Source organism: Trachinotus anak, unplaced genomic scaffold (genome assembly GCF_046630095.1).
Source record: "Trachinotus anak isolate AG129_WGS33_773 ecotype Australia unplaced genomic scaffold, CSIRO_AGI_Tana_v1 ptg000007l, whole genome shotgun sequence".
NCBI classification, from domain to species: Eukaryota; Metazoa; Chordata; class Actinopteri; order Carangiformes; family Carangidae; genus Trachinotus; species Trachinotus anak.
Genome location: NW_027273858.1, coordinates 24440533 through 24468518, shown reverse-complemented (window position 1 = coordinate 24468518; position 27986 = coordinate 24440533). Strand labels below are relative to the sequence as shown.

General features: G+C 41.0%; 2 protein-coding genes across 6 annotated transcripts; one reads left to right on the top strand and one right to left on the bottom strand.

The window, feature by feature from the left end:
• Nucleotides 1-1177: 1177 nt before the first annotated feature.
• yipf4 (Yip1 domain family, member 4) lies at nt 1178-7382 on the bottom strand. 3 transcript variants are annotated; one of them, XM_071481561.1, is made up of 7 exons: nt 7176-7382; nt 7007-7096; nt 4421-4574; nt 3659-3830; nt 3089-3166; nt 2849-2962; nt 1178-2116 (listed from the first exon to the last, which is right to left on the bottom strand). In XM_071481561.1, exons 3-7 carry the CDS (start codon nt 4531-4533, stop codon nt 1979-1981), a joined length of 615 nt encoding a protein of 204 aa, XP_071337662.1. In that variant the 5' UTR covers nt 4534-4574; nt 7007-7096; nt 7176-7382; the 3' UTR covers nt 1178-1978. The 3 variants fall into 3 exon arrangements, with proteins under 3 accessions (XP_071337662.1, XP_071337661.1, XP_071337660.1); XM_071481560.1 differs by lacking the exon at nt 7007-7096 and having other exon boundaries at nt 7176-7381; XM_071481559.1 differs by lacking the exons at nt 7007-7096; nt 7176-7382 and adding an exon at nt 5472-5742.
• exo1 (exonuclease 1) lies at nt 6821-27986 on the top strand. Of its 3 annotated transcripts, XM_071481557.1 has the most exons (15): nt 6900-6972; nt 7430-7499; nt 8743-8920; nt 9044-9163; nt 13304-13427; nt 17566-17703; nt 19058-19270; nt 20895-21082; nt 21189-21291; nt 21382-21592; nt 21940-22123; nt 24277-24820; nt 24987-25067; nt 25765-25961; nt 27740-27986. In XM_071481557.1, exons 3-15 carry the CDS (start codon nt 8760-8762, stop codon nt 27855-27857), a joined length of 2382 nt encoding a protein of 793 aa, XP_071337658.1. In that variant the 5' UTR covers nt 6900-6972; nt 7430-7499; nt 8743-8759; the 3' UTR covers nt 27858-27986. The 3 variants fall into 3 exon arrangements, with proteins under 3 accessions (XP_071337657.1, XP_071337658.1, XP_071337659.1); XM_071481556.1 differs by lacking the exon at nt 7430-7499 and having other exon boundaries at nt 6821-6972; XM_071481558.1 differs by lacking the exons at nt 6900-6972; nt 7430-7499 and adding an exon at nt 6988-7079.

The window sequence follows — 27986 nt, the reverse complement described above, 5'->3', positions numbered from 1 at the left end:
CCTGAAACTAAATTAATGTCTTTGGATTAATTGAAAAAACACCCAGAAGCCTTATGTTTTAGTCGGACAATGTGGCTCTAGGCCAAGAAGTTTTGTATCACTCTATTTTTCAGTTCCCACACATTTCATTACTTTCATTTTTTTCAATTCTTTTTGTGGCCTCAACCCTTCAGGCCACTTTCCTGAAATGATAAATGACAAATTCTGTGTTATTAATGGTGACTGATGAATATAAGAGAGAATAGGATGAAACATGGCTGTTTTTATCACATCACCACTGTTTCAGTCAAATCGAGTTTCAATTAATCCAAAGGTATTTTCATCACCTCCATCTTCACCAGTTAATTTTGTCACTTCCACTCCTTATAGTCATCACTGATCCAAAAAGGGCACCTATGATTATCATCACCAGCTCAGTATCTGACTGAATGTAAAACATGGTCACAACCAATCTAAGCACTTCATTCTTGAGTCAAAGTGAATCTATGTATCAAATACATAGAAATTCCCTCAAGGCCTTAATGAGATATCGAGTTTACAAGAATGGGATGTATGGAGGGACAATAGGAAAACATTCAGACCACACCCATGTTTGAACTCCTGATTCTGATCTCTGCCACATACCTGTAGAGTTTAGCGACTGTATCTTGCAGGTTTTTTATGACACCATCTCGAGGACAAAATCTGTCCCCAGAGAGCCAGACATATAAACACCTGCAAAAGTCTCAAAACTGCCTCTGTTGTAGCTCTGCTACAGGAGGGGGGGACCACATTTTGCCATGATGACACACACAGACTCACAAAGACCAAAAGAGTAAAAACAATGCCTCCAGTCAGTGAGCTTCACAGGCTCCGCGCAGATCCTTAAAAACAAAAGTAAGAACAAATCTTCAATGGCAAGCGTGTTAATTTTTTATATTTAACTGCAAAGACAGTATAGTATAATGACTGATATGTAGTACTTCATGCTGTGGCAAACTCATGTGTAATACTAATTGTGGACACTGCTCAAGATGGTGAACACACACCTGTTATAGACCAGCATGTTAGTGTGGCTATACACTCAGCACGAACACTAACTGTTAAGAGTATTCTTTATGTTCTCACTGCTCTAGTGTGATATTTAAAACGTGTTAAGTATTAGCATGTCATATGAATCGAGCCTGCTGAGTCCATCTCAAAGGTGTTTCAATATACAGCATTCTTTATTGTATTTGTGTGACCAGCTGTGCAGACTGCAAGTAATGCAGTAAGTTCTCAGTAAACACCAGATGTTTAAGTGGCAAATGACTATTAATTTACTGTAATTATAAATCAAATGATTATATCTCTGTATTAAACAACTGACAAACAACTGACAAACAGGACTGAGGGATGGGAAAACAAGGCACCACATTTAGTAGACAATGGTTTATATCACTGCAACTGTCCCAGTCAATCTGCCTCTGCAGCTCAGATCCTTCAATTAACAAAACAAATGTATGAAAAACGAAAATCCTAAATGGACATTTTCTCATCGTACATTACAGTGCAAAAAGACATTATGCTTAACAGTCTCTCTCTGTGTGGCACTGTCTCTCTGCTCAAAATCTTCCTTCAGCATCAGCATAAACACACAAATATTTGGCAACACATTAATCAGCGTGATCAAGTAAATAAATCATTACATTAATATTGAGCTGATTATTTCCAGATTCATCAACTACAAATAACAATGGTGATTATTGTATAAGTGAACGAGAAGTCTGCATACCCAAGTTGAAGCTGTAAGAACATATGCTTTTTATTGACCAAAGACAAAAGGGACAAAACTATATACACTGATATATATTCCAAGCATCCCCATCATCTAGAGTTTAACAGAGTTAAAAAAGAAATAAACACCTTTTTAAAAAATCTTGGTTCCGTAGTATGACTCTTCACCCCCACACTCCAGGGTCACTGTCCATTAAAAGGTCCACAGTTTCAACTCATCCCATCAGACACCAGTATATAGTGACAGGAAGTAGATATACAAAAGGAAAATGGGGTATATGAGAAGGGGCTTCTTTGTTTTAAATTCATCTCCGACAAGCAGCGAAGCAGCACTGTACGCAGCCCAGAAGACTCCAAACAGCTGCAACAGGAGAGCGGACAGGAAAGAGTCATTACAATTATCCATCAGTATTATGACAAACAACAAACATCACATGACTCAGAACTTACACTGTCATTATCATGCTCTGGATTTTACCAACAGAATTCACCGTCTCCTCGCAAAGACCTGCAGCATTAGTCTTCTTGTGTTTTGATGGTAGGTTTGGACTCAGTGTATACAAATATCACATTAGTAATGTTGGCTAAACTACCTGTGAGCCAGATGCTGATAAAACCTCCTCTACTGCTGCCTAGCTGGACCTCCAGACAGGAGGGATGCTCCGTGGTGGATTTTATAACTGAACTATGAGAGGATGCACACTTTTTCTTGACTGCGTGGGAATGTGATGTTCCATATCACAGATGATAAACAAAGGCATTAGAAAAAAAATTAAACCACAAGCCCATGATAAATTGGAGGAGGTGGGAAAATTATGTGGCTTATTATTATTAATTTATGTTTCTGTTTCTTTTTTTTTTTTTTTTTTTAAATAATAAATTATGATATTGTTGTATCTTATGTAAGTGATGCTGCCACTAAACAGCAGTTCAAAGTTTTGAGGGTTAGTCCACAGTTTTGGAAAAAAAAAGATAGGAAAAATATTGCATATGGCGGGAATTTTTTTTTTGTCACTGTACACAGTGTCTTTCCATTTAAAGTTATATTTTTACACAACATGACAAATGAAAGACTGGGTGGTCTTTCACTCACTTTGATTAGTGTAGAGACCACCTCAAACCCCCCGATCACCAAGAGCAGAGGGGCGATGACGATGAGAGGAAGAAGAGAATATCCAATCACTCCAAGAACCTGGCCGTAGGAAACCTACTCCAAAGAACAACAGGACTCCATGAGAACATGTTTGTGTTTTACAATAACAAGTGAAACATCAAGTCTGACGATATTCTGACTGTCTGAAGAAGATGATGACTCTGTGTCAGCTGCACTCACTTCACCACCAAGAACACGGGCCAACAGGAAGATCGTTAGTGATCCAAATATCCAGATGGTGATAATCCAAGACACGACCTGAGAGATAAAAGCAGAATTTAGTGTCAACACTGAAGTTAACATCACAATTATGTAACATTTGTATCAAGCCATCAACATAATTTACCATATCAACTAAAACAGCACCACAAATATGTAAATAAATTCTGATATCTTCATGTTGAACCTGCTGAATTTTCATTTCTGTATATTCAAATAAAATGTATTAAAATGTTGAAGTATTCATGGTTTTCCTCAAAATTTAACCTGAGTTATTTACAACCTTTTAACACAGCAGGAGCTTAACAAATGTAACCAGTGTCATAGCAGGTTCCAGCTACTTTCAGGTAGTTGGTAGTAGTGCACTGTCTGTTGTAACTGATCATCACAACACAAACAACTAAACAGATAACTACAACTGCATCTGCATGGACCACCACAACAAATACAGCAAAAATAGAATCAAGTCCAGTTATTGGACAAACCACTTTGTTCAGACCCTCATTAGTAGTATTTATTAGTCCTGCTCACCCTGAACTGTCCATAGATGGAGATCATGGAGAAGAGCAACACCACAGCCAGAGGGCCCCAGAAGTCCGGATTGTCTCTGACCACCTGCCGGTTGTAACCCAGTGATGGCATTGGCATCAGTACACAGCGGATCTTGTAATAGATGTCCTTCAGGTCAATGTCCAGCTCCTCCCTGCTCACACACACAAGACCACACTATCACACACACTGGATTAAACCTGTTCACATAAGAACTGTATTAAATAGCAACAAGTCAGGTGATGACATCATCAGGCCTGATGTTTTCCTTTTTGTTGAAGTCAGATCTAAACTGATTCAACAGAAATTCCCATAATACAGCAAACTGTGTGGCCATGATTTGTGAATGAAGTCAGTGGTGAAGATGCACAAAGTATTTGTGAGTATCCCCACAACACTGTGTCCACTCATGATTGAAGCTACTCAGCTTGTAGGAAGGTCCTTGGTGTACTAACTGCACCTTAGAGATGCATGATCAGTTAGAATGCTGTTCCTGCTCCTGTGTGGAAAAACAGGAGCCGCACTAACAGTATTGTAAGAGCTGCCATAAGGGGATACAGCCAGATCCACCCACTACTGTTAACTGGCTTGGAACTTCTATTAGTAATCATCTACTTCTGCTGTAACTTCTCTTATACTGAAGAACAGGAAACAGATTCTTCTGTCTCCCAAAACAATTTGAAACTATCCCAATTACATTTAACAACAGTCAGAAAAAGATGTGCAGAAAAAGCTAGAACTCACAGAAGAGGTTTGCTGTCTTCACTGTCATCCTCCTCTACCTCCAGCAGCCAGCCGTAGCCTCGTTGCCTCAGAAAGGTGGTGGCGTATGGGTCTTTACCGCTGTCACTGCCCATGTTTAGTTTAATGTCTGGAGCACTGATGGTGCCGCTGAGCTCTGTGGAGAACATGTTTATTTAAACATCCATTTAACACATTTTATACATCCGTGATTCATCTGCTGTAATCTTTCAAATCCTGTTTTTTTAGCACTCATCTGTATTTACAAAATTCATTTATTATTCATTTATCCAAAGTATAGTTCATTATGTTTAATTGTCAAGGACTAATCTGCGCCCTGCTGTACAGCTAAATAAAATCAACTTGACTTGCACTAATATACATTACATTACAGTGTATTAGTATCATTGTGCAGCGAATATTCAATGAATATTACAGAAAATGTGAGAGTCCAATCGGTTTTTACATTATTCCGTTTTATACTTGCTTTATGTTTCTAACCTACCTCATTTGGTTTTGTAAATTTCCATTTGATATCAATAAAGTATTCTACCTATATCTACTTTACTGTTAACTCACCTAGCCATGCTATGAAATCTGTTTTCCATCCGCCACAGGAGGTTATGATGTGGCGGAAACTTTCTGAGTGACCAGTGTAAGCAATACGTTAGATAACTTAACCATTGTCACAGAGCTATGAGTTGGATTATGTCTTATTTTAATGGCCTTCTAGCGTGGACGATAAACCAGATTAAATGGAGCCTCCAGTTTTTCAGTGATGTTTGTCAGCTAAGCTCCTTTCAAGCTAACAAACAACACGTACTGGTTCTGAAATTAGTTATCAAACCAAATAATGGCTTTGGCATTTAATAATGTAGCGTAACAGTAGCTATTGCAAATAGCACAGCGTCGGCCACACCTCAGTAGTATTTTTTGACAGACTGCACTTGTGTCTAGGTCAATTTGCTACTTTCTGACAGCTAAAACAAGGCACGTAAACAGGCCACTGGTTAGCTGTGTTGAGGCCTGTGGAGTTCAGCTAGCATTAGCCCACCTTCAGCCTCAGTCGAAGAGACGAACGTGAAATCTCCGTTGTTAGGAGAGAACTGCATCTTGATTTCCTGTCACTGCCACAAGGCTCAGGTCCAGACAAATGACATTTAAATCAGCGGTCAGTGAGATGTGGCGGGAAGCGCTAGTAACGCTGTCATTAGATCAAAGCTCATCGGTAAAGTTAAAATATCATTTTGTTTTCGGTCCGTCTGTCACTGCTGCAGCTGGAAGCAGGAAGTGCAGAGGATACTGGGTAATGAGACACGTCTTATGATGCATTCAGGGCATGTCACAAAGCTGGGATATTGGACCTGTTTACAAGAAAATACATCCTAACCAAGGGCTGCATGAAAAGATATTATGGTTGTTATGACAACCATGGACATATAATGGAATCGTCATAGGAAAATGTGCAAAATAACCAGTGCAAATGTAATGTGAATGCTTTAGTCCATTTTAGTCCATCTGATGATTGAGAGTTCAATTGTTTATAAAAAACAAAACAAAACAAAAAACAAACAAACAAAAAAAACGACATAGGTCTGCATAACTATGTATAATATTATTCTTAGTTGCAAGCAAATATTCTCGTGTAAATTTTCAGTCAAGTAATGCAAGAGATCAGGGATGATCCAAAAGAGTTTTATAGTGGTCATAAACCTCTCTCTCTCTCTCTCTCTCTCTCTCTCTCTCTCTCTCTCTCTCTATCTATCTATCTATCTATCTATCTATCTATCTATTTATCTATCTACATGTACTGTTTGGTTCTAATAATTATTCTTTTGTTAAAGTCCGTGAATTCTATATTTATTTTATTTTATGGTTGGTGAAAATACTCAATCGCAGATCTTTTTTTTTTAGTAATTTAAACAGATTGCAAGGGTACATTAAAACACTGCATTACTCTAAAAACAGGAAAGTTTATAAAACGCTAAATGTGTACACTTTAATATTCTTATGTAATAACCTCGTCCACTGTGTTACTGTGGTGTAATTGTGATTTTTGTCTGTCCCCTTGGCTCTGTTTACTTCTTATTGTTATTTTTCAGTAAATGTTTCTCTTGTTATAATAAAAGGACGTGGAAACCACACAGTCTTTACTAGCACACACATAGTTTTTGTCTGCAGTGGCGGGCTTGACGGTGTAAATTTAACTATTTCAGACTAATTGTTTTCATCATTAATTACTAATGAACCTGGTAGTGATAAATATAAGATATTCATTCCGACAGCAGCAACTTCAGTGTGTGAAACTGGGATAACAGTTATTGTTGAAAGCTGTAAATCAGGTCGTTAGCGCAGCAGTTATGTGAACATGTCAACATCCTGAGGCAGTCACGTGATAGCGCAGCCTTTTCCTTCTGTTAATCCCGCCCCCTAGGTCCATCTGACCAATCGCAGCAAGTCATGCTAAAATACGTCTTTTGCCGCTAAAACTAAATTCGCTCCAGCTTCTACCTCATCAAGCTGCCTGTATGAGTGGATAAAACAACAGGAGATAAGTAAGTACCATGAGTTTGACATTAACTATATCACCTGTACGTGTTGTCTCGGTCAGAGTGTGAATCCTTTCAGTCGCAGTCTACACGAACGTCGAAAGGAGCTGCTGGTAGCTTTGTTCTGTAACTGTTTCATAAGATGAAAGATGCTTTTCATTTCAGCTTTCGTTTCAGCTGTTAGCATCTAAAAGAAACGTTAGTGTTACCTGTCGATACGGAGACGGCCTCTGCTTGTAGAGAATTCTCTATTTAAAAACCCCACTTTAATGTTGACTTCCTCATTAATAAACATACAGGTTTTAAGACATCCAGAACATTTATAATATTCCCGGTTAAATCCTAACTTTTGCGAACAGCTCTTCTTCGAGCCCTTCTTCAGTTACCGTTAATGTTTCCTGAAATCTGGTGTTAGTTACTGTTAACGTCAGCTCCATCTGTTTGTTTTTCTTTGTCGATGAAGATAGGATGAACAACCGATAACTGCTAAACCTGAACGCAGGGTTCTGATGTGTTCGATGCGCCAGTTTGAGGTGAATTATTCCTATATGGTCCTAAGTGCAACACACTCACAAAGTATTTACTACAGAAATAAAGTAAAAATGTCCAGCTCTCTTTATTTAAGTCAAGTTTCCATTCCCATTTGAGAGCTGCTTCCTTTGATACAGTCGCCCTAAGCGGTCAATGTCATAAAACAAACAGATGATGAAGTTATTTGTAAAACCCGATCACTGACATGTTGTATAGTATGTGATCACACCATGAATTTTATCTCAGCTAATGGTGTTCAGTTTTGTTTAACTGTATAAATAACAGCTACAGATACAGAAGTGTTCTGTATGTAAAATTGTCTTAACCAACCATTAACAGCACTAGAAAATGTTGATATATCTAGTTGTCTTATTCCATGTATTAAAGTGTCCATTCATCAAAGACAGTGATAACTAGTTCCAGTTATGTGTTTGTCCTACAGACTGTCTAAATGTGAGGAATGAGTTTCTAGTTTCTAATCTAATATAGTTTCTTTTCAAGAATGTGATAGATTCATTAACAATAAAAGTGCTTATTATGACATTAATACATGAGATGAAAGATATGTGAGATGTTAAGGCGCGAACCATGAACCACAACGTCTCTGATTCAAATTCAGCTGTAGATCTTCCCAAAAATAGAAAAAAACAAAATCAGATCATCAATCAGATAAAATTACACTGCACAATGATACTAGTGCAAGTCAGATATATATTGCATATTGGTGTATATTTAATCCCTGTATTTTGTGTTGTTAAATATGCAAATGGGAAGAAAGAGAGCTTATTTTAGTTGACCATTTTTCTGGTAACTGATTTGAAAGCATTAACTCAACCATAGTGAAGCATATCAACTGTATATTAAGAAGAGAATAATGACTGAGTGGTTTCCAAGTCTCTTTAGTCTTGGCTAAGGGTTTGTCAGACTTTTGCAGTTCTTTGGCCCCAGTTTATGAGAGGGGGAGATGCTGGAACCTTGTCTATCAAAGTATTTAACACTTGCTGTATGCACTCAATTTATGTTAACTCAAAAGATGCAACTAGTTAAGATATAATTACAGATCTTAAAGTTACGTCATGCAATTTTTCTTCGACCTTTTTATGTGAGGCCATTTGAAGCGTGCTCTTAGGAATGGTCTCGAGGTTCTCTGTTACTAACAATGAGCTTTGTTGATGGTGGACATAACTTTCTTCATTGTAAGCGTGAACATTTGTTTTTATGAGTATTTTCCTGATTCTTTCACAGGTTCAGTGTTGTTAAAAATGGGAATCTCTGGACTACTACAGTTCATCAAAGATGCAGCAGAGCCAATCAGTGTGAAGAAATACAGAGGTCAGACAGTGGCTGTGGACACATACTGCTGGCTGCATAAAGGAGCATTTTCATGTGCTGAGAAACTTGCTAAAGGAGAACCAACTGACCAGTAAGCCTTTTTATTTAATATTTTAGATGAATGATAAAATAAAAAGTGTTCAGAAGTATGTCAGTATTTTCCTTGTAATCTAGTCCAGGACTGATGAAGGCATTTTAATTTTTTCAAACCAAGGTATGTGTGGTACTGCATGAAATTTGTGGACATGCTGTTGACCTTCGGTGTCAAACCAGTGCTGGTGTTTGATGGACGTAATCTGCCTTCCAAACAAGAGGTGGAGAAGGCTCGCAGAGAGTGAGTATTTATCTTGATTATGGATGAATGTGTGGATGCAGGACACAAACTGGACATCTAACCTCACAAATCCTGGAGTAAAAGGGAGATAAAATAAAAAGGGAGTTTTGTCTTTTCCTTCTCTAAACAATTTAGTTTGCTTGCCTTCTCCTGCCTTTTTTTTCTTCTTGCCAACTTTGTGAGACGATATATTGGTGAGATATTAACTGGCACTAATGTCGTCAAACAAACGGTCTCTATGGAAACTGTAGAATTTTTCCGCTGTGAAATCTCTTTCATTGCTGCAAATGCCGTAACATCTTTACTTCAATAAGGAAACCTTTTAAGTTATTCTGTGAAAAATCTTAAGTAACTTCCTCAGCTAAGAAGAAGCTCAACCTTAATTCTCATACTTAAGTAGAAAACGTTGTGCAACTGACCCCTGGTTTAAAAATATCTTTTTTACATAACAAACAATCCTGACAGATCCCTTATATTTTTTTGTGCTTCTGGTAGAAAAAATATGCAACACTGACACTGTTTCTAGACTGCCTCAAACCTTGTCTGGTATTTTTCATTGCAAAGTTTTATCTATACATCATACACATATTGTGTACAGTGTATATTTACGCAGATACCATATATCTGCTTTGCTGATTTATTTGTCTAGCTCTAGTATTGAGGGGGTCTGAACAGGTCCTGAGGATTTATGACTTTTCGCAGCTGTTGGTCCTAAGACAATAAGTGAACCTTGGGTTTAAAACCACAAAACAGGAGAGATGGGCATTTTGTTGTCTTGTTTGTAAAGTGTCAGTGACAGACCCCCAGAGGTCATTAACAGGTGCACAGAACCAACACTTATAAAACAGTGGATCAGGACATGGATGTCACAATTTGTTTACTTCTGTATAATGTCAGAGTGAAATAATCTATATGTACAATTTGAGATTCAGAGCTACAGACTGGTTTTGTATTTACAACATGGGGGAGAAAACTAAAAAAATTCAAAAAATTGTCTGTATTTTCTACTTGTCTCTGTTTTTTCTGGCCAGTTTAGAACTCAATGACAGTCCATTTACAATAATATAAAACTCATTAAAATAGTAATCTAAATAATAAATGACAGATGAATAAAAAGGTAAGTTAGTTAGTTGCTGTCCTGGGCCATCAACAAATACTGGGGCTGATTGGGGAAAAAGAGATAAAGCAGATAGAAACTGGGCCTTCATTACAACTGACAGAAACGCCGCTGAGAGATCTTCATCAGTCCACAGTCAGACAATATGTCTATACAGTGCATCTGGAAAGTATTCACAGCGCTTCACTTTTTCCACATTTTCTTATGTTACAGCCTGATTGCAAAATGGATTAAATTCATTTTTTACCTCAAAATTCTACACACAATACCCCATAATGACAAAGTGAAAAATGTTTGCTTGAAATTTTATTATATTAAAAATAAAAAACTAAAAAAATCACATGTACATAAGTATTCACAACCTTTGCCATGACACTGGCAAAATTGAGCTCAGGTACATCCTGTTTCCACTGATCATACTTCAGATGTTTCTACAACTTGATTGGAGTCCACCTGTGGCAAATTCAGTTGATTGGACATGATTTGGGAAGACACACACCTGTCTATATAAGGACCCATAGTTGACAGTGCATGTCAGAGCACAAACCAAGCCATGAAGTCCAAGGAACTGTCTGTAGACCTCCAAGACAGGATTGTATCGAGGCACAGATCTGGGGAAGGGTACAGAAGAATTTCTGCAGCATTGAAGGTCCCAATGAGCACAGTGGCCTCCATCATCTGTAAATGGAAGAAGTGTGGAACCACCAGGACTCTTCCCAGAGCTGGCCGCCCGGGCAATCTGAGGGAGGTGACCAAGAACCCGATGGTCACTCTGATAGTGCTCCAGCGTTGCTCTGTGGAGAGAGGAGAACCTTCCAGAAGGACAACCATTTCTGCAGCACTCCACCAATCAGGCCTGTATTGTAGAGTGGCCAGACGGAAGCCACTCCTCAGTAAAAGGCACAGGACAGCCCAGGTGGAGTTTGCCAAAAGGCACCTGAAGGACTCTCAGACCATGAGAAACAAAATTCTCTGATCTGATGATGAAACAAAGATTGAGCTCTTTAGCCTGAATGCCAAGTGTCATGTCTGGAGGAAACCAGGCACCGCTCATCACCTGGCCAGTACCATCCCTACAGTGAAGCATGGTGGTGGCAGCATCATGCTGTGGGGATGCTTTTCAGCAGCAGGAACTGGCAGACTAGTCAGGGTCAAGGGAAAGATGAATGCAGCAATGTACAGAGACATCCTTGATGATAACCTGCTCCAGAGCACTCTGGACCCTGGACTGGGGCGAAGGTTCATCTTCCAACAGGACAACGACCCCAAACACAGCCAAGACAACAAAGGAGTGGCTTCGGGAGAACCCTGTGAATGTCCTTGAGTGGCCCAGCCAGAGTCCAGACTTGAACCCATTTGAACATCTCTGGAAAGATCTGAAAATGGCTGTGCACCGACGTTCCCCATCCAACCTGATGGAGCTTGAGAGGTTCTGCAGAGAAGAATGGGAGAAACTGCCCAAAAACAGGTGTGCCAAGCTTGTAGCATCATACTCAAAAAGACTTGAGGCTGTAATTGCTGCCAAAGGTGCTTCAACAAAGCATTTAGCAAAGGCTGTGAATACTTATGTGCATGTGATTTTTTTTTTTTTGTTTGATTTTTATTTGTAGTGTATTTGCAAAAATTTTAAGCAAAGTTTTTTCACTTTGTCATTATAGGGTATTGTGTGTAGAATTGTGAGGTAAAAAATGAATTTAATCAATTTTGGAATAAGGCTGTAACATAAGAAAATGTGGAAAGAGTGAAATGCTGTGAATACTTTCCGGATGCACTGTGGATGGAGATGATTCAGGTTTAGAAGACCAAGTCCAGCTGAGAGACTCCAAAAGCTCAACAAAGAAGCTCAGAGTCACAACTGAAGGCTTAAAGGAATCATTGGAGCTGTTTCACATCTCTGTTCATATGTCCACCACACACACATCATGGAGCATGGACTCCTGTTGCCATGGACTGCTGGAACATGTTTGATGGACTGATAGACTGAGGTTGAACTGTGTGCAGAACATGCAGCTCTATGTGTGGTGTAAAAAGGGCTCTGCACACCACCGTGAAAGCATCCTCCCACAGGTGGAGCAGGATGGAGGGAGCATCAGGAACTGGGGCTTTTCTGCCTCTGGACAGCTCCACATCATCAAGGGGGAAATGAATTCATGAGTTTATGCTCTTCTGGATCATGTCAGGGTGTCTGTCCAGCTGCTGACGCTCAGGAGAAGCTGCTGATACAGCAGAACAATGCCTGTAAACATCAGAGTAAATCCACCTTCTGGAGCAGTCCAGTCAGAGCCAGACCTGAAGAAAGCCACTGACATCAGACTGAGAATGTGTCTGAGCTGAAGCAGCTCTATAAGAAGTATAGTCCAAACTTCCTGAACATGGAGCAGGTCTGATGAGCTACTGAAGAGCTGCTCTCAGGTTCAGCAGTTAAATCCAAGCTTCACTGACTGTTTCCATAACACTGAGAAGGTTTAATGACTGATTTCAACAAACACACAAAGATTATAACTGTGTGATATCAGCTTAGAGACACTATTTCTGACTACATTAGTGACTTAAATGAAGATGAGATTAGATTTTATGACCAATCACTGCAGAAAACCAGTCATTCAAAGGTTCTCTGACTTTTGACTCTTGTCACTGTATTATTTGTTTTTGAGAAACACTGATGGCCCCTGCCAAACACAATAACCCAGTGTTTCTTATACCTGGTAACCAGCACGCTCAGACAATGCTTTGTTTGTTTGAGGGATTGCATTCCTAAACAGCAACAGAGCAACACTGTTCATGTGTGAAGGTGTTGAGAGGAATGTACAGGCTTGTAGACAGGTGTGACCAAACACCTCTCTCACAAACAAACAGACTCTACCAGGACAGCTGTTTTTTGTAGGTTTATATCACTGTCCAGAAACAGACTTCAGTTGTTTCTCTCTCCTTCTTACTGAGTTTTTACAATGTAAGCTGTATTAAATTTAGCCTTTGTGCAGAGTGTAGCATTATTAATTATGCTTAGTTCATGCACCTTTCAGGCGCAGAGAAGCGAACCTTCAAAAAGGCCGACAGCTGCTACGTGAAGGAAAGTTGTCTGAGGCCAGAGACTGTTTCACCCGCTGTGTTAACATCACACCAGCCATGGCTCATAGTCTGATTAAGGTGAGCATTAACGCTTTTGGTGTGACCTCTTTATTTTTCACCATATGCTGACAAGTTTCCTGGTGCTGCACAGTCTTTCTTCAATTGATGATGATGATAATGTTTTCAGACATTAAAAAATGGAGGGAGACATATTTTCAAAACAATTTTATTTATCAGTAAACTAGGACAAAAACAGTTAGCAGATTAAAGTGATTTAAAAACGAAACAGGAGTGTATAACTGGGGTCTATGAGGTGAGAATGACCACCAGAGATGGTATGCATGTACAGTGCATCCGGAAAGTATTCACAGCGCTTCACTTTTTTCACATTTTCTTATGTTACAGCCTTATTCCAAAGTAGATTAAATTCATTTTTTAATCTCAAAATTCTACACACAACACCACATAATGACAAAGTGAAAAAACTTTGCTTGAAACTTCTGCAAATTTATTAAAAATAAAAAACAAAAATATAACATGTACATAAGTATTCACAGCCTTTGCTCAATACTTTGTTGAAGCACCTTTGGCAGCAATTACAGCCTCAAGTCGTTTTGAGTATGATGCTACAAGCTTGGCACACCTATTTTTGGGCAGTTTCTCCCATTCTTCTTTGCAGAACCTCTCAAGATCCATCAGGTTGGATGGGGAGCATCGGTGCACAGCCATTTTCAGATCTCTCCAGAGATGTTCAATCGGGTTCAAGTCTGGGCTCTGGCTGGGCCACTCAAGGACATTCAGAGAGTTGTCCCGAAGCCACTCCTTTGTTGTCTTGGCTGTGTGCTCAGGGTCGTTGTCCTGTTGGAAGATGAACCTTTGCCCCAGTCCAAGGTCCAGAGCGCTCTGGAGCAGGTTATCATCAAGGATGTCTCTGTACATTACTGTGTTCATCTTTCCCTCGAACCTGACTAGTCTCCCAGTTCCTGCTGCTGAAAACATCCCTGCTGCCACCACCATGCTTCACTGTAGGGATGGTACTGGCCAGGTGATGAGCGGTGCCTGGTTTCCTCCAGACATGACGCTTGGCATTCAGGCCAAAGAGTTCAATCTTTGTTTCATCAGACCAGAGAATTTTGTTTCTCATGGTCTGAGAGTCCTTCAGGTGCCTTTTGGCAAACTCCAGGCGGGCTGTCCTGTGCCTTTTACTGAGGAGTGGCTTCCATCTGGCCACTCTACAATACAGGCCTGATTGGTGGAGTGCTGCAGAAATGGTTGTCCTTCTGGAAGGTTCTCCTATCTCCACAGAGCAACACTGGAGCACTGTCAGAGTGACCATCGGGTTCTTGGTCACCTCCCTGACTAAGGCCCTTCTGCCCCGATCGCTCAGATTGGCCAGGCGGCCAGCTCTGGGAAGAGTCCTGGTGGTTCCAAACCTCTTCCATTTACAGATGATGGAGGCCACTGTGCTCATTGGGACCTTCAATGCTGCAGAAATTTTTCTGTACCCTTCCCCAGATCTGTGCCTCGATACAATCCTGTCTCAGAGGTCTACAGACAGTTCCTTGGACTTCATGGCTTGGTTTGTGCTCTGACATGCACTGTCAACTATGGGACAGGTGTGTGCATTTCCAAATCTTGTCCAATCAACTGAATTTGCCACAGGTGGACTCCAATCAAGTTGTAGAAACATCTGAAGTATGATCAGTGGAGACAGGATGCACCTGAGCTCAATTTTGAGTGTCATGGCAAAGGGTGTGAATACTTATGTACATGTGATTTTTTTTGTTTTTTATTTTTAATATATTTGCAAAAATGTCAAGCAAACTTTTTTTCACTGAAAGAGCAGGCAAGACAGCTGTTGCTGTAGGATGAGAGGTCGCCACATTAACCCTGTGGAAGCAGAAGTGTGTTTAGAGAAGGCACATCCCTTCCTGTACCCTCCGGTCTCTGAGTTTGAGGATGACAAAGTGGACTGACTCTAGGATGCAGTTCCTCCACTGTGGGGCAAAAACTGCTAAATTGATAGGCTGATTGATGTGAAAAGGGCCACATAGCAACCCAACACCCATCCAAATTCCAACACAAACACTCCTGGCAACAGACAAGGCACAAGGCAAGCCAACTCATGTTGCAATAGGGAGAAAGGAGAAAGGCAGTGTTTCCAGACATGTCCCTGAGCTCAGCCTGCCACAGGAGTTCAGATGGTGGTGAGCACAACGCTGCCAGAACAATCCAAATCCCATGAAGACACAAGCACAGGTGGGGGCTGTAACTGCAGAGCCCTATTCAGAGAAGGAGACCCTACAGTCAGACTGGCCACTTAACAAGGGTGCTCATAAAGCCTTGATGCAGCAATATTTGTAAAAAATTTCAGCAATATATGGTTAGAGTAACTCTTCAGGTTCACGTGTTGACCCTGGCACCAGCTGCACATTTATCTGCTGAACTGCATGCTGAGCGCTCCAGGTCATCCTGACTGTCCTGTGGTTCTATACAGCCCCCAGCCTGAGAGGGTGGTATCTGTTATCAGTACTGCCCAGCAGGAGGGAAATAAGTTTAAGGGAACACGCTGAACAGACAGCAGTTTTAATTTGGACGGGCAAAATGGGGACCTTTGGAAACGATGACGTACACACACCCGTTGGCTCCCTGATTGGGTCTTATCAGCCTCAGCTACCAATGCTGAAAACATAAATTACAAATGTTACTGTGTTGTCTTTGCTAGCAGCTGTCGTTCAGTTAAATCCAGCATCGCTACAACAGCCTTTGTTTTCCTTGTTCATAGTATTTTCTGCAACTAATTACCTGAGTACACCTGAGAGTAGACAATTGGCTTCCTGTTTACATCAGCTCGCACATGCCCAGTGTCCACGAATGGTCACACAAATGTGTTCTCTAAAACCTGTACAAAAATCTCCTCTGTCGCACTGATCAACTGACTGAAAAAAATGACATCACCATTCTTAGAGGGTCCAAAAGATATAAAGTGAGAGTGTGCATGAAAGAAGAGATAACACATTGTTCCTGTTGGAAATGAAAAGTTGATTTCATAAGCAATAAAAATTCTGGAATGACCACTCACTTATGTGGGTCACGGTTGGGGTTAGGTAGTATTAGTAGCAGCAGCAGCAGCAGATCGATAGACAGAGAACATGTCACTTAGTTCGGTTCCTTATCCTGCTGCTTTTCGTGGTTCCACATAGGACGTTTGGCCCTAACAAGACAGTGAAGGGACAGGTGAGAGCGAGGGAACTGAAGACATAAAGACCTGTTTCTACGCATCTCCTCCAGCTGATTTTGAGTGAAAATTGTGAATGCTCTGGTTATTAAATGTAAATAATTAATTCTTTCTTTGTGATGACAGTTTTGTTTAGTTTTAACGTACCCATGAAATGTATTTGTTGGTCATAGTATTTTCTGCAACTAATTAGCTGAGTACACCTTAGAGTAGACAGTCAGCTTTCTGTTTACACCAGCTCGCACATGCCCAGTGTCCACGAATGGTCACAAATATGTGTTCTCAGGTGTGTTAGTATGGATGTGGATTGTTTCTCATATGGAGCTAAAACGCTCGTCTGGATGGAGATGATGTAGTAGATGTTGCCTTAGAGGTGTGCCAGTCCCACCATCAACTTGGCCAGCAACTGGAGGAATAGGCCGTTTGTTATCTTCATGCCCTTCTGAAACTTAGAGATGAGGCTGAGACATCCACCCTCTGAGAGTAAGCATCCTTCAAGTCAGTGCTTGTGATCTAGTCTCCCTCTGACATCACCTTCAGCTGTCTGAGAACTCTGTGATAAAGCTAGTACAAGGTGGGAAATGGAATGAATTTTTTTTTATTTTAGGGGAAGGGGAGGCAATGCAAGAACATTTGCCTTCCAGTAATAATCTTAAAACAATAGTTAATCCTGAAGTCTCTGAAAAGTCTTTGAAGTCTCATTTGCACAACGAGTTTAGATGTACTAACACAACCAACCCCAGCAGAGACCCACTTCAATCTCTCTGACAAGTTACTTACTTTTGTTGGCAACATTAAAAATGTGAAGAAAATCTTAAATTTAGCTTCCTTAACCCAGGAGATACATGTGCTGCCTGATACGTCTTGTGTTTCTTTTACTGTGTTTCAGGTTTTATGCTGACTTGCAGCAATGTTGCATGTTGGTGAAGTTAAGTATAACAGGAAATGTTTTTGTGTGACTGTGTTTTCTTGAACCAGGCTGCAAGGGCGAGAGGGGTGGACTGTGTGGTGGCTCCCTATGAAGCTGATGCTCAGTTAGCTTACCTCACTAAATCCGGTTTGGCCCAGGCTGTCATCACAGAAGACTCAGATCTGCTGGCATTTGGCTGCAAAAAGGTATGAAGTACCAGGCCGTGCATTCTTTTTGTTCTTCGAGCTCTGAACAGTAAATTCAATTGGAAATGAATTAATGGATGCTACATTAAAGTACCAAGTCTCAGCTTTGATTTGAGTAGAATTACATCAATAGTGAAAGAGGTGTGTGGGAGATGTAGTCTTTTAAACACATAGTTCCTGAATTACAAGTAACTAGACACTTAGCACCTAAATGTTTCGTTTGGCAGCTGTATGTCATCTAAGTGTTAGTTCATGGATGTGTATTGTTTTTTGTTTTTTTTTGATACTTAATTTGTGATTCCAGCAGCTGTATACATGTCTCTAGCCTGTAGAGGCAACATGCTGTTTAGGGCACCCACCTCCAAGTCTGACCTCTTTGTTTAGTTTTGGTAATTGTCCTGTTTGTTGCATTAAAAGCTGCTGCAGCCACAAGCCCTCAAACTTTGGAACAATATGTAGATCAACATTGATGAGAGATTTGTCAAACCTGGTGGTGGTTCTGTTATGGCCTGGGAATGTATGGCTCCCAGTGGAACTGGTTCACTGGCACATTCATCGATTATTTCACTGATGGAAGCAACAGGATGAATGCAGAAGCATAGAGAAGCGAGGGAGGATACAAAGAGTCTGCTGGTATCTGTGGGTTAAAGACTTCAGGCTGTCATTGACTACAGAGGATTTTCCTCAAAATATTAAATAAAATGATGTAGTTTGACTTCATGTCTTGGGCACTGTGTTAAAAAATGCTATATCTCTCCCACACACTTCTTTCTGCATTGATGTAAACCTGCTCAAATCAAAGCTGAGACTTGTTGGCACTTTAATAAAGAATCCATTATTTTATTTCAAATTTGAATGTGCTGAAGCTCAGAGCCTGAAGAACAAAAACGGTGTGCCTAATACATTATAAATCATAGACTGGGTGCAGAGATGTGTGATAGATGTAGGTTACTTTATAATTCGGTATCGCAGCTTATTCAAAGCCAGGCCTTAACACTGCCTGCACGCTCCAGTGTGTGCATGTGTGTATGAGTGAGAGAGTGTGAGAGGGGGACCAGTAATCACAGTCAGGCCTGTTGCACAAATGTTTCTGTCTGTTAGTCAGAATGCTGCTTTGTCTGGTTTTGACCTAACCTGTCTGAATCCAGGACATTTCCTATTAACCCGAGACATTTCCTAGTGCTGGCCCGAACCTGCCCGACCTGCAGGTTATGGGTCAACACACGTATCGCTATTACTCAGTGTTAGTGCAGTGCCTGTTTACAGCAAAACATATGTTGAGTAAAGACAATTTTTTGCCAAACATAAATCAATTGCTCAACTTATAAACCAATCGTCTTTCACTGCCATGTAGGTGATTCTCAAAATGGACAAGCAGGGAAATGGCCTGGAGATAGACCAAAGTAACCTAGGCCGCTGTCGTGCCCTGGGCAACGTTTTCACAGAGGAGAAGTTTCGTTACATGTGCATCCTCTCTGGCTGCGACTATCTGCCCTCCCTGCATGGCATCGGCCTGGGGAAGGCCTGCAAGCTGCTTCGGTTAGCCAAGGATCCTGATATCCTCAAGGTGAGAACAGTTGGTGTGGATGAAGCATTTTAGCAACTGCTGTTTGAACCTCGGAGTCATCAGACTAAAACCTGTACAAAAATCTCCTCTTTCACACCGATCAACTGACTGAAAAAAATGACATCACCATTCTTAGAGGGTCCAACAGATATAAAGTGAGAGTGTGCATGAAAGAAGAGATAACACATTGTTCCTGTTGGAAATGAAAAGTTGATTTCATAAGCAATAAAAATTCTGGAATGACCACTCACTTATGTGGGTCACGGTTGGGGTTAGGTAGTATTAGTAGCAGCAGCAGCAGCAGATCGATAGACAGAGAACATGTCACTTAGTTCGGTTCCTTATCCTGCTGCTTTTCGTGGTTCTACATAGAACGTTTGGCCCTAACAAGACAGTGAAGGGACAGGTGAGAGCGAGGGAACTGAAGACATAAACACCGGTTTCTACGCATCTCCTCCAGCTGATTTTGAGTGAAAATTGTGAATGCTCTGATTATTAAATGTAAATAATTAATTCTTTCTTTGTGATGACAGTTTTGTTTAGTTTTAACGTACCCATGAAATGTATTTGACTGTACATGATCGTATGAGCTATTGGCAGTTTCACAGGGTAATGATAGGACGATCCGACTGTGGATAAGATCACGCAACCCTAACTCAGAACAAACTTTCTGCAGATCTTCAACCACATCCCAGTTGCTCAGTTGTCATGGAGATGGCTCACTTATCTCCAAGTCTATAGATGGATTTTGAGTTAAAAGGATTCTGTCAGACTCATGACTCTACCTACTCTGGTGTAGTACATTTGAAATGAACCATGATTGTCACTTGTTGCCACAAACGATGCCGTTCAACAAAAGCGGCTCACCATAAACAAAACTTAAGTTAGCAGGCAGTCACCAGTTCGACTCCCAACTGGTCCGACTCTTTCCTCCATGTTATTCCCCTCTCTCTACCCCTTTCCTGTCAGTCTCCATTGATCTATAATAAAGGCATAAAAAGCCCCCAAAAAAATGTTCTGATCAGAAACACTGAGTCCGAATGAATCTGATAAGTACAAAATAAACAACTGTACTGTAGAATACAAATCAAATGAGAAAGTGTTCCACATATAATGATACAGACTAAGGAATGACACAGTGCACCTGTAGCCCACCTGGTTAAATGTGTACAATGTGTCCAGGCTGAGTCCTTGCTATAGTGGCCTTGGTCCAAGTCTGGCCTGAGCCCCTGACTGTATGTCATCCTGTCTCGCCACTGTATCTGTCAATAAAGACAAAATGGCTTTTATGATTGAATATGAAACTGTTACTCAACTATATTAGACAACATCAAGGTTCTAATGTTTGGAAATACAAAAGTGTAAAAATATATGTTGTAGGTATGTAATTAAAATCACACACAGTGCACCCCAGTAGCTCAGCTGGCAGAATGCATACCATGGGCTAAGGCCGAGTCCTTACTGCAGTGGCCCGGGTTCAGTCCAGCTCGGCTCTGTTCTGCTTGTCATTCCCTCTCTCTAGACTTTCCCGTCTACCTCTAATGTTGCGATAAAATAAACTAGAAATGCAAAAAATAAAAACAAAAAAATAAAACCAGTCATGTCTCTACACATTTGCTATCAGGTGATCAGAAAGATGGGCCAGTACCTGAAGATCAGTCTAGTCGTGCCTGAACAGTACATCGAGGGATTCATCAGAGCCAATAACACCTTCCTTTACCAGCTGGTCTTCGATCCTGTCAGGAGGAAGGTTGTACCCCTCAACCCGTACCCAGAGCACGTTGACCCGGCCACCCTCAGCTACGCTGGACTGTATCCTCCTGACCTGAAGTGTCACCTCTTTAAATGTATTTATAGTTCATCTGGTGAGAAATTGTTCTGTCATCTGCTGTCTTATCCTTGACGATGCTGAATCCAGTAATGTAGGAGATGACAAAGGTCTGCAGATGGCTTTAGGAAACCTTGACATCAACACAATGGGGAGGATAGATGACTTCAGCCCTGACAAACCCATTCCACAGGTATCTGATCACAGTCAGTTAAAAGAAGTCCGAATGATAAAAATGAAGTTTCATATTTAATTTATAACAACTTTGCAAATGTCTTTTCAGCCATCTAAACCTCGCAGTCAACGCTGGAATGACTCACCGGCCCCTACTGGGCCAAGTATCTGGAGTGGAAACTTCAAGCCAGCCTCTGCTGCCCCACCCTGCTCTGCTCCTTCTCCAGACAGGCCACCCTCCACCAGGGGGAAGGAGAGAGTCATCAGCCTTGAAGACCTGAGGTTGCCCTGCAGAGAGCTGCAGGTGAAGAGACCTAGAGGTGAGCTGTCAGCTCTGTGTTTAGTTAGTTACATGTTATTTAATACAGATATACCAAGTTCTACCTCCCCAGTCTTCTTAAATGAAATAAAATCTGCAGAAAAAACTGGTCCTCACCATGGCAGCAAAATACTGGGAGAACAATACAAAAACACAGAAATAATAGGAATGAGTGTAAAACCTGTTATTACAAGAAAATAAAGAGATATTTATACAAAAGTGAATAATGGATGTGAATAATTATACATTTATAATGAATACAGATAGTTTGTTCATATAATGTACAATTTTACATATTAAGTTTTTTTTTTTCTTAATCACAACTGTACTTGTCTTTTTCTCCCACAGACTCCAGTATATCAGACCAGGACATGCTGCAGCAGTACTCCTCCAGTCAGAAACGATCCAGGTCAGACCAGCAGCCTGAGAAGCCCACATTAACCTGTCCCTCCCTGCCACGCAACCGCTTCGCCACCCTACTGCAGAGGAGGAACCAGGAAGCTGAGGGGGATGGCCAGGCCACACGCAGCAGGTGACATGTGCATTCAGCCTCATCTAACTATCCCTTTTCCTGACTTCAGTCCAGCCATCATTAACTACTCTAGAAACATAAGTTTACAGCAGAATATTTTAGGGTAAATAAAGTTACCTAAAATATTAGGTAATGTACAGTGGTATGAATAAAGAACACAGAAAATGGCGTGGTGTCGTGGTTTTTCTGGTTTCCACTGCAGCTTCAGATGCACTTGGGGGAAATATCACTCGACGAGGAAAAACTTGATATGCCATACATCTGAATGTGTGATAGGGGACTCACTTACACACGTGTGGTGGAGATGAGTTGGTAAATAGATCATCAGAAGAGAGAAAGCAGTGTTTTATTTCTAAAGATGAATCATCATATGAAGTTTGAAGTTTCTATGATTAAAATCTTTCTCTTAAGGAAGTTGTAGCTGCCCCTCAGGTAATACAGTACTAATCACATGTAGTTAGTTAGTTAGTTAGTTTACTTTTATTTCTGTGTCATGGCAAAAATTTGGCCCATGCCACTTAGGATTACAAGAAACCCACACTTCAAAAAATCTGTAAATCAGCACAGCGAGACTTAAGAGTCTAAATAAACTATGATCCACACAAAAAATTAAATGTGTGGTGTTTAAAAAACTAAAACTAAAATCATCTTGTCAACTTGAGTTTTAGCTTTGATGAAATAATCATATTTACTTTCTCTTGAGAGTGAGACAGGAAGATTGATATTCTCATGCCAATGCATTAAGTGTGGAGTCAGGATGATGTGGTTAGCTCAGCATAAAGTTTGGAGGCACTGGATAACAGCTTGGTGACAGAGTTACTACTGCACTGTCTAGTTGCTGAAACACTGTAGCTGGTGAGCTAAATGCCAACATGCTAGCCAACACAATGCTACACCTGGTTAGTCACAATAGCTCTCCAAGGTAGCTATGTTGCTGTCAGTTGGTGAGCTAGCATGGTCGCTAAGTGAATGAAAAGCTAACTTTTTTACAGACACCTGTTTGTCTCATAAATACAAACCAGGCCTTTTTCACAGAGCAGTTTAAACTCTAGCAGAACAGAGTTACATAACAGTGGTGGTGTAACACAATTAACAGGCTGTGATAGCTTCCTCTGTTTTGAACTCTCTGCCTCAGCACTGTTAAAACTTTTCACAGAAACCTTGTGTGGATCTACGTCATCCTTCGACGCAAGTAAAATGAACAGATTTGGACTGTTTTTGAATGCTGGCGTGAATGGGGCTTCAAGTTGTATCTCATCGTTTAACCTTGAAATAATCTGAAGGTAAAAGCACTGCTTTCTCGTCATGACAGTGAGGTTGCCAGGTTTGGCATCTTCGTGCCTGTATAAAGACCAAAACCTGTAGCCAGAGATGCATCACAGAAGTATTTGGTGGATGGATACACTGCTGTTTGTCAAGAAATAGTTCCAGCATGTATAGTAAGTCCCAGTAAAGCCACAAGTTGCTGGTTTTAGGTTTGTCTTTGTGTACAAATGAAACAAACGCAGTGATACCATGTGTTAAACATACAGATATAGATGTGTAATTATATAGATTTTAGTGTGGTGTGAGGCATAGTTTTTTAACTGTGGGCAGAGCTGGGCTACCTGTTTGCCTATGATTCCAGTCTTTATGCTAAGCTAGGCTAATCGCATCCTGGCTCCAGCTCGATGCTGCACTCACGGATGTGAGACTGATGCATCTTCTCCTTGGAGTTAAGCTGGAGGCAGCTCATGTAGGATATTGTTCATGAGAACAATATACAATAATCACAAAACACAGCAACATGTAAAGTAGATGGTGGGACATGAACTATGAGCAGAGTTGTTTGAAGTTGTCTGCATGAGGTTCTGAGCATTGTTTGTTCATTTGTGTTTTTGCTGTTGAATCTCACAAACCGTGTAGACCTGTGACATCATCAGTCTCTAAAGGCTTGAACAAAGAGTAACTTTACTCTTCTGTGTGTGGAGTGTCAGTGGATCTCCTGGTGTTCATCTTCCTGTTTCACACAGGTGTATTTCACAAAATGTCGAACTGTTCCTCAAAACCAAGAGTTGTGATTACAATATATTTAATAGTCATGTAGCTGTAGTTTTAATTAAAGCTAACACTGTATGTTATCCCAATGTGGTTGTGTTTATTCCCACATGTAGATTCTTCAGCAGTTCCAGTCTGAGCACTGAGGAGTCCGCTCAGGGGGATTCACCTCAGAGTGTGGACCCCACGGCTGTCAGTCCCACGCAGCACCAGTCCTCTCCCAGCACCCAGACCAATGACGGTGATGATCCCAGTGTTCCATCTGTGGACCCCCCCATCCCAGCTCCATCACCTAGCACTACATCCCCCAGTTCAGCCAGTCAAGGCCTCAAGCTGTTCCACTGGTCAGGTAGCTCCTCTTCCAGGGAACAATCAAAAACGCCTCAGTCCACCTCAGGTCTCGCCGCCCTGCAGCAATTTCAGTATAAGAAGGAGAGTTGTTCCTCTTCTTCAAAGACCCACAGACCCTCTGGAGATGGATCATCCTCATGTCCATCATCCATGGATGGAAACCCAGAGGACAAGTACAACCTCCTAGACTCCCCTCCATCCCAGGACAGCGCCTATGGCTCCCAGTCCCAGCCTTGCATTACATCCTGCCATGAAGAGGAAGTCCCCACCTACAGCTTCCCCTCCACCCACCAGGAGGATGCAGTATCTGTATGTTCATACAAATCTTCATCAGCCTTATAAATGTCTCTTTATCCCCTGTGGTTGGGTCAGCTTTGACACATACGTCATCATCAGAGTTTGTGAGTAGGTGTGCAGAAATCTATTTTGGTAGCTTGACTCTGTGTCTTTACGTGTTTGTCATGTGCTTCCTCAGGAAATGAATCCACGCAGCGATTCAGAGCCAGAGCTGAGTCCCACACACTCAGATAAGAAACCCGGCACTCTGAGGTCAAATGTGAGTTTGTGCCTCAATTACAGCCAACGTTTTTCAGATTTTTGGTTCTATCTCAGTTATATTTCTTCTCTCTCATATAGTGAAGGAGGATGGTGTCAGCTCGCCTTATAGAGCTCCAAACAACTAAAGAATGTCATTAGCATGGGGTTTAGTATCCACTGATAGCACTGGATAGGTGCTGGTAATGAGGTTTCCACCCTGATAAGGAAAATATTATAATAATTCCCTTTTCCAGTTTTGGGGGGGTCCTCAACATGTCTCAACATCTCTGACTTCATGTAACTAGATAGAAGTTGTTTAACCATTAAAACCATTAAAGTTGTATTGTTCCAATACACAGTAGTACAGTAAAGCTGCTCTCATCTTTCAGGGACTGTTCTGTGGTTGGAGAAGTATAAGGGTCTTCACTGATCTAAACTCTTCTCAGCAAACACTGAATGCTGAAAACATGCAGGCTTCTCATTATAGTTGGTGCTGACTGTTACTTATCTGGTCTCTCACACACACACACACACACACACACACACACACACACACACACACACACACACACACACACACACACACACACACACACACACACACACACACACACACACACACACACACACTGGAATGGCAGCAGATTATTAAACTCTCCATTTTGAAATGATGACGTTTTTGTTATGTCCTCTGTACGTGGTCTCTCTGCCTCCAGGTCTCAGGTCTGTCAAAGCTGAAGTCCATCAACCAGGGTCAACCAGCAAAGGTACAGACATTGGGCCCAGCCAGGGCCAGCGGCCTGAGGAAGAAGTCTGTGGGCTCTGGGAAGAAAGTCTCTTCTGCCAATAATGAGAACAACCCTAGTGTCCAGGCGACCATCAGCAGCCTGTGGAAGAACTTCAGCTTCAAGAAGTAAGAGAGAAATACACCAGTTACTGAAGAATAACTCTCATGATTCTGAAAACCTGGTCTCAAAGGAACGGTGCCTGGTAAATATCCTGGAACATTACAGAAGTGGAAATATTTCAAATAGAAATCCAGAATTCAGCCCACTGTACATCATGGATGTACGAGGGACCTAGACATGCTGGATGCTTTGTTCTTCCTCTGCATGAATGCCTTTCTCCCTCTGACTGTCCTGAGAATCATAAGAGCATAAATAAATACAACCCATACACAGTCGACTTTACTAACATCACAACTACACTAGAGACTGACTGCTACATCACTGAGGAGCAGCTTTGTGACTCAGTCATGCTGTGAATTATACTCACCAACTGTTTATCATATAACATTTTGGCTTTTGCAGCCTGACGCACAGATGAGCCTGAGAGTCACTGTGACCAGAGCAACTGATTTCAATGAGGAGCTGAAATGAACATTCACAGAGCTGTAGGCTGTGTCATTTGATAGAGTGAGATCAGCTGGTAAACTGGATTTATGAAAAACAGATGGAACTTTCTAACAAGTCATCCTGTATTAGGGTTGACAGGTAGTAACTGAATAATTAATTAAAGTGATAGTTTAGGAGAGACAGCAGGAACATGACACAGAAGACAAAAGACCACTGAAACAATGTTGAAATGTTTGCTTCATGTAGGATATTTTCAGCTCTTTATTTTCCCGTCATGTCCACAGCAGCTCATCGCTCTGTCAGTGTGTCATGTTCCTGCTGCCTCTCCTAACTGGCAGCTGATCTGGATCTACTGCATCTACTGACCAAACATGACTACCTCAGACAGCCCCACATCAGATAACCACAACTATCCTGTTGCTGTGATGTTAGACTGTGCTCTAATGTTAGCCTTATGTTGTGATGTTAGCCTGTGGTCCGATGTTAGCCTGACACTGTGATGTTAGCCTGTGCGCTAATGTTAGCCTTACGTTGTGATGTTAGCCTGCGCTCTGATAGTCACATCCAGAGCCAGAGACACTACACATTGGATTTGATCTTCTCTTTGGTTACTGGCATGCTGCTGTTTAATCCATTTCTTACTAAGATGTGATTGGATGATTGCAGTGTGGGTGAAGAGTTGATAATAATTAACATTTACACTTAAAGACTCTTTTTAAATTAATGTATCTATAATCACTCATTTCTCACTAAATGTTGTTGTTGACATTTGACCTTTTTAATTAAACATAATTAAGATTTATACCTTCCGACTTGGTTGGTTTTATTAGACAGTGAAACCCTCTCTTACTGTATCAGTCTTTTCACTCAATAACCAGAGATTTTTTACATATCAGAAGTTTTTCCAATCAATAACTTATAACTGATCTATAAAGTAAATGATCTATTAAACATGTATATAGCATTAACAACTCACAAACAGTGCAAAAGTGGCCCCAATAAATATTAACTCATGTAAAAATGTGCTTCATTTGAACATATTATCTTTCTTTGTTGATATTGGCTGTTTGCTGGCCACAGAGATATCGCTGACTTCAATAGACTCTCATGGAAAAATCCAATGCCAATCAATTCCCTGTCATTGGTTGCTCTATAAAGACTGAAGCCCTTTGTTCAACACACTGATTGCAGCAGATAGTTCACATTATTAAAACACATTGTCAGAGATAGGAGCAGTTAAACTGTCTGACGTTGTGAAATCCTATGTGTCAGTGTTTAACAGTGTGTGTAGTTTGTAATGGAGCAGCACTTACATGTTGCTGCTTGTGTTTTTCAGAGATGCCCAGAAGATGACTTCCTGTAAAGAGGCAAAGACGAAGCCCATGTCTCCAGTTAAAGACAACCTGCTGACCAGCTCAGCTCAGACAGACTCAAACCTCATCACCAGCTTCTGATCCAGGTTCTGACTGTGTCACACAGTGGGAGGGAAGCTTTTAAACACAACATATATGTCAATGATTTCTCAACTTGTGTTTCTTAATGTGTAGTTTTAAATAAAGCAACTGTCTTCTGATCCAAGTGGA